This window comes from Glycine max, chromosome 8 (genome assembly GCF_000004515.6).
Source record: "Glycine max cultivar Williams 82 chromosome 8, Glycine_max_v4.0, whole genome shotgun sequence".
In the NCBI taxonomy this organism is placed as follows: domain Eukaryota; kingdom Viridiplantae; phylum Streptophyta; class Magnoliopsida; order Fabales; family Fabaceae; genus Glycine; species Glycine max.
Genome location: NC_038244.2, coordinates 2,552,854 through 2,560,028, shown reverse-complemented (window position 1 = coordinate 2,560,028; position 7,175 = coordinate 2,552,854). Strand labels below are relative to the sequence as shown.

General features: G+C 32.6%; 1 protein-coding gene across 1 annotated transcript; it reads left to right on the top strand.

Moving 5' to 3' along the window:
• The first annotated feature begins 1,489 nt into the window (after window positions 1-1,489).
• Window positions 1,490-3,596, top strand: LOC100817410 (phosphatidylglycerophosphate phosphatase PTPMT2). Its single transcript, XM_003530479.5, has 7 exons — window positions 1,490-1,647; window positions 1,725-1,942; window positions 2,102-2,224; window positions 2,440-2,533; window positions 2,672-2,754; window positions 2,838-2,927; window positions 3,067-3,596. Exons 2-7 carry the CDS (start codon window positions 1,745-1,747, stop codon window positions 3,325-3,327), a joined length of 849 nt encoding a protein of 282 aa, XP_003530527.1. The 5' UTR covers window positions 1,490-1,647; window positions 1,725-1,744; the 3' UTR covers window positions 3,328-3,596.
• Window positions 3,597-7,175: the final 3,579 nt, after the last annotated feature.

Genomic DNA, 7,175 nt, shown 5'->3' with positions numbered 1-7,175 from the left:
ACTCAATATCTTATTTAAAAATATTCAGATATCATCTATGAACCATGCTTACATGTAATTAACATAGTTGTATCATTCTTTTTGATTTATCTTATTTTAATTACAATTTTTTCCTATTTACATAATTATCTTTTTCTTACTATTTACATGAGCTAACATTATTACATGAAAAATAAATATGTTAGGTGAAAATAAATAAATTTTGATAAATATAATTTATAATTACATTTTAACTCTTGTTTTATTAGTGTAATTTTATCCAAAAAGACATTTAATTAAAAGTGTGTATTTTCAGATTTTAACAATTAATATTAATTTATTTTACTTGATCAAATTTGTTGATACATGTATTATTTTTTCTATTTTTTATATGTTTAATTTATTATGAGATATGTCAGTGAAAGTATGAGACACTCATCTATTTTTCGTATGGGTTAGATCCAACCTATGAATCGGTCCTAATTAACCGAATCTAGATAGATTATTGTGTGTTAAATTAGATGATTGGATTTGATTGCTTTTAATTTAATGAAACTGAATACAACTAGATTAGATAAAAGAGTTTAAAGTTTTCGATCCCACCAAAATCTAAGCCAGCCCACATAAAATTAAATAATTATAAAAGAATTAGAATTAGATTGTTCGTAAGTGATTATTATATTTTTTTGAGTTGCAAAATAATTTTATGTGTTTATGATTATGATTGACTTAAGTATTTTGAATTTTAAATAAATGTTATGTTTTATCATTATTGAATTTTACTAGTCATTAGTATTGTTTATCACATATGAATGGTATAATATTTAATGAATTTTTTTAAAAAAATATACCTTACTATTATTATTTTTGAGTTTGATGGTTTTTTTTCCAAAACTTCAAGAGATGATAATTTTTTAATGTCTTGTCTGATATTTAACGTAATTCAATCCAATTTTAATGGGTTGGTAAAAAAAAAAAGTAAACCTAATCCAATTCAATTAAGTTAAATGAGATTCGGTTGAAAAAATAAATAAAACTTAATATGACGATATCACTTACACGTTTATATATTTTGACGAATGCCATACTTGTAAAAATAAAATTAATATAAGAAATATTTTAGATTTAATCTTTTTATTTGAAATAATAATAATGTAAAACCATTTTATATTATGAATGTAAAACTATTTTTTTCATAATAAAGACATGAGGTGAGGTAGTAAAATTTAAATTTATGAAATTATTAATTAAAATTAAAAATTTAATTATTTGTTTTATACATAAAGGAGTGAAGATAATGCTTTGTAAATTGTAGAACAATTAATAAATTAAATTTCTTCAATGAATGGAAATAAATTAAATTTCTTAAATGAATGGAATTAATAATTAATAATTCATTTCATGAATTTGGACCATTGAATAATAATCTAATAATAAAAGACACTTACTAAAAAGCACACCCTTTAGGCCTGGTTTCCAGCAATAATAGAAGGGCAATTTTGTCGAGTAGCAAGGGCATTTTAGTCAAGGCACCTTCCACACTCTACCACTCTTTCTTATGAACATCTTCACTACTCTCGGCCCCCAAAATTTGTGCTTTTCTCTTTTTCCCATCGATCGTGTTTCTCGCTAATTTGCGTCTTCCTTCGTTTCCAAGTCAGCGTTAAGGTACGATTGCTTTTCGATTCCCTTCAATTTTTCATGTTTCTAACCGAACAAAATTGGGATCGGTGTTGCGGTTTTAGGGTTTAGTTTGGTGCGTGCGATGAAGATCGAGGAATTGGACGATGGAGAGTGTAGTAGGGACGAGGAAGAGAAGTGTGAGAGGCAGATTGTGAGCGTTGATGCGAAGAGAGCGTTGGTTGGAGCTGGTGCTCGGATCCTGTTCTACCCCACACTCTTGTATAATGTGCTTCGTAACAAGATTGAAGCTGAGTTCAGGTGGTGGGATCAAATTGACGAGGTTTTGCTCTCTCTCTCTCTCTCTCTCTCTCACACACACACACAATCCTACTTGATTTCGTTCTTGATTAATCGTGGTTTTGTTGTTTTGAATTGTTGTATAATTGTTAGGCGAGAATCGTAATTGGGGTTTTATTGAAATTTTGTTTGTTATTTATAGTTTTTGTTACTGGGCGCTGTTCCGTTCCCCAAAGACGTTCCTCACTTGAAGAAGCTTGGTGTGGGTGGTGTGATTACTCTCAATGAGCCCTACGAAACCTTGGTGCCATCGTCGTTGTATCATGTAAGCCATATCCCCTTTCCTTTTTTGGAATGCCTGTTTTTTGCGTTTTGTGTGCAGTTGGAAACTTGTCGAATCTCTGATGTTTGTGTGTTTAATTGATACATGAATAATGAATTTCTATATAAGCAAAATAGTTTCACGATATATTTAGCCTATTTGTTTTAGGAGAAATAACCATTGATGATATCTTGGTTTGTTTGCTTGATTTGTTTCAGGCTCACGGGATTGATCATTTGGTGATTCCCACCAGGGATTATCTCTTTGCCCCCTCATTCGTGGATATTAACCGGGCTGTGCAGTTCATTCATCGTGGGTGTTTTCTTTTCAATTTAATTTCGGGAAAGTGGGGAAGGGGGTTAAATGCATCAGTCATTGTGGTTCTTTGTAATTTTTTGGTTGTTGGTGGTGAAATATAGTCGTGTGTGTATTTCCTTTGTATTATGGCAGAGAATGCAACTTGCGGCAAAACTACTTATGTTCACTGTAAAGCTGGGCGGGGGAGGAGTACAACAATTGTGCTTTGTTATATGGTAATTGATGATCTTTATGATTGAGTTGTGGCATCATTGAAGGCTTGAAGGTGCTGAATGTTTTCCATACTTATGTTTTTCAGGTTGAATATAAGCACATGACACCTGCTGCTGCACTGGAATATGTTCGGTCTCGAAGACCTAGAGTGCTACTAGCACCATCACAGTGGAAGGTATAACCAAATCATTTTTGTGTGTCCCCTTCCTTCTACAAGGCTACTGATTCAATGCAGCTACTGTAGTACTTTTTTTTGGTAATTATTTCTTTCCTCGGCATTTGGATTTTTTAATTGTTGCTTGTGTTGTAAGCAGGCTGTTCAAAACTATAACAAGCGAAGGCCTTCTCCTTTGCCATACTCCCCCTCTGGGGATGCAGTACTTATAACCAAAGCTGATCTTGAAGGCTATCATAGCACATGTGATGCTGGGATGGAACTGGCGATTGTTCCTAAAATGCCGAAGACTAAGCCCATGATTGCAAGATTATCTTGCCTGTTTGCATCCTTAAAAGTATCTGGTAGTAGTGTACCAATGACCAGGCGGCTGCCAGTTTCTGAGTCACGTGCTTGCTGAGCCAGCTTGATTTGCTGTCAAGCAGGTGGCTTGTACAGAAGATGACGATGAAAATAAGTGAAGTTTGATAATTTCCCAAAGTCGGTACAATTGTGTTACATGAAGAGAGGATGCATAGAAAGAAACATAGGAGATTAGGTTTCTCCAATGTTGTGTTACAGGTTAAGAGGAACATGTTGTAGTTTCTTGTACATATATTTTCCTTTTGAATGTTTGTTAATCCAATGGAATCCTCGTGCAGGTTATAAAGCATTATTTATGTGAGATCAGATGATGACCTAATGATTACTTGTCGTTACTGATACTAAACCATAGCCGATTCACCTACCTAATTTGTAGGCCGAATACTCTGCAGCATTGTTGTCAAACTCTCTAGAGTTAACCCATTGACTCTCAAAAGAGTTTTTCAATTCTAGATAGAGAAAAAGAGTTAATTCTCAATTAAACTCTCATGGATAAATTTAGTAAACATTTTAAACTTGTATAAATTCTCGAGTCAAGAAGAGTCAATAGTTTGAAATCAAATTCTAGTTATAGTGTTTTATGCCACTCTTCCATTGTTTTTGGCTGTGTTTGACTGGTTTAGTTATACCTACGATTTAAATCAACGCTTGATCTGGACTAGTGGCTGATTAAGTTGGATTGAACCAAATAATAATAAAGAAAACGGTTAAACAGCTGGCTTCTACAATCGAGCCTGAAATCTGTGAAGTAATTAATACTTGCTAATGTTGTTGCTCAATGGTCAATATGTCAATTGGTTGCTGCCCCTTAATTTACCCTCGTGTCTCTGCTTGGAATGATTGTGAAAATGTTTAAAACTTTTTTTTCATTCTCTTTTTTGTTAGGAAACTACTCATGCTTGCACATTGCTATGGCATGTTTGATTTTTTCGTTTTTTGTTTTTTGTTTTTGGAGCACTAAATTTAATTTGGACAGTAAACTTACTTTGGTGGCATGTTGGGTTACTTTCAAAAGTAAGCTTGTAGATGAAAATTTGAATCTAAATATTTATGGTCATTTTTAATTAGTTGATTATGTCTTTTAAATCGAAATTGTATAAAATTTAAATTCAGTCAAATATATATTTCATTCCAAAAATTGACAACCCACCATTTTAAGCAAATGACAAGACACCCGAGTATTATAGCCACACGTATGTGGAATGGAGTATATCCTTCAGGCATCAGCATCTCCAAAAGGTTCAACACTGAATATTTAAACCTCTCTTCTAAATGATTCCACGTTTCACTGGGATTGGGAGGTAGATTCATGAAAGAAGGATAACTAAACAAAGTTCTCATGAACAGCGAGAAGAATTTATATTCTGGATTAGTGGGCAGTGTGAATCTTACCATTCGCTGCAAACCATGCATTTACCTGCGCTAATTTGGGCCTAAAATATTATTTTTAGAAACATAAAACAAACAGAAAGGTGCAAGATCTTAGTTTTGGTACAAGAAGAATTACTATTAGGGATATGCGAACAAACAAAAACAAGTCGCACTTGAACAATAAGGCCTAATGTTAATTTTCTTTGTGTAACTTGTTCCTGTTTTATACCAAATTTTTTTCTATACAATACAATAACAACAACAAAGCCTTATGCCCTTATCCAGGTGAAAAAATGTTGGTTTTTTGGGTCATAAAATAAGTTTTTTTTCTTTCTAAAATACCTCAAGGTATTAGATTACTATGTACATATTTGATTATACCTTTTCCCAATAGAGTACACGTTATGTGGCAAAACTAACTGTTAAGATCTTTGAAACACAAATTATGATACACATTTAAAGGGAGCAAAAAACCCAGAAGCTACGATTGCTTGCTTAGCCCGTGGGTCCAATATTGTGAAACATTAAACTAGACATGCACTAAATAAAAGGAAAAAAATTATCGTTGGTGAAACTCGATTGAGACCCATACAAACAAACTATTATGATACACTTTCTGCTATTTAAATTTTAAAGTGAATATATTCTTACTGGTTGATTTAAAAAATAAATTCATTTTAAAAGAGGATTTTTCTTTTATGCAATACGGACAGGAAAATTTTGGCAAGAGCATTGTGAATGGATATTATTCCCATTAAATCTTAGTACTAAATTCCAAATTTATTATAATTTGAACTAAAAAGTTGTGGGAGGAAGGAAGAGATGAATTTCATTAAGTGATTTCCAAGAGAAAAGAATAAAAATACAAAATAGAACACAACACAACAAGTCTCACAGTAATGATAAAAGCTTTTAACTCAAGTAGTTATTAATCAATTAAATATCAAAGACAAATTCAATATAGTATTTATCCCTTTGTTCTAACAAAAAACCCTAAATATCCTTCGTTGTACTAACCAAAATAAGCATTAATCATGAGAATTTTACAAGATTACACAATTATTAAGGAGTGGACTATTTCCCTGAGTACTGGTTTCCTGTTGAGGTCCCCTGAGTGAGTGAGGGATATATTAGGTCGTTCCTGAGAATGCTGACTTTCTGAATTTGTCATAGATTAAAATGTGTGACAGGTGCCCATAGTATTAAGCCAATTCATTGATTTGCTATATTTGTTATTAAAGAATTATGTTCATAATCCAATGTTTCTCGAATCATAAAGGACGTTGGGGTTATGGCCAAATAACAAATAATTGGACTTCGTAATATTAACATATTAACTTTTTTTGCTTACACACGAATCTAAGTAGGCTGGACGGGGGCAGCACAGTTTCTAAAATGGCTTAACAATATACGTTCGATTCAACATCTGTACAGGAGAATGAAGCACAAAATTGAAAAACCAATTGGTGGGGTGATCTGTGTGGAAGAATCTGAAAAAGGTCGATAAGAGCATGCCGTTATATTCGTCCTTGCACTACCACCATTCCTCCTGCGACTTCTTTACGGGACCAAATCTAAGGCATACCAAGAAACCATAACATTGGTAGTACACTTATACTCTCTCCATATATGCTCCTTTCAAAAGCATCCAAAATCTTCCATAAAGAGAAAGAACTGAATATCACCTTTTTATATCTTCTTTAAATTTTAAATTATAGATCATATGAAAACAGATACTTTATCTAGCTTGTTAATTTCGTCTAAACTCATCCTCTCTTTTTATTAATTGTTGTTTATTTTTAATAGAACATCAATCTAAGAACAATAGTTTAAAGATTCTCCTAGCATTTGATTGTAAGAGATCCAAAGCTATATAGGTATCGTATCTTTCACACGACATCACACACACACACATATATATATTTAAGTGTAAATAAAATGAGATATATAATTATAGTGGCCAGTGGATTGTCTTTTTCTCTCCTATATATAATTCTGAGAGAAAGTATGGGTAGCTAGGAGTTTAGGTATGGTACGCAGTTACTTAAAAAGAGTACAGGAATAAAAGAACCGAAAAAGTTTATTCTTGTCTTCTCATTCTCTATTTAATCCCGTCTTTATTCCCTTCAGAAACTACTATGAAATTACCCTTTCTTTCACCTTCAGTTTAGCTTTATTGCATGCATGTCCCTTTAAGTTTAAAGCATTAACATGTTACTCTCTCTCTTTCTCTCTCTAAGATGAGATAAGCACATCTTTACTCTAATAATTAATACCGCAGGAAAAGCTCGAATCCAACTCAGGATAAAGCAATAAAGATGTGTCTTTCTGAAAAACCAAATAAGAGAGAGCCTCTACTCTCTCTCTCTCTCTCTATATATATTTATAATGTCTAAAGCTCAAAATATTCAATAAGAAACTGAATTCCCTGTCCTTAATTCCCTAAATATGACAGGCACAAAAGTCGTACGTACATGCCTTTAGAAAGTAACATGCAGCTTCGCGAAATCATTA

Excerpts from the sequence above, each read along its gene's own strand:
- LOC100817410 (XM_003530479.5), top strand. The coding sequence starts at position 1,745 with ATGAAGATCGAGGAATTGGACGATGGAGAGTGTAGTAGGGACGAGGAA. Across the intron at positions 2,225-2,439 it reads TGCCATCGTCGTTGTATCAT|GCTCACGGGATTGATCATTT; the intron begins GTAAGCCATATC and ends GATTTGTTTCAG. Across the intron at positions 2,928-3,066 it reads TAGCACCATCACAGTGGAAG|GCTGTTCAAAACTATAACAA; the intron begins GTATAACCAAAT and ends TGTTGTAAGCAG.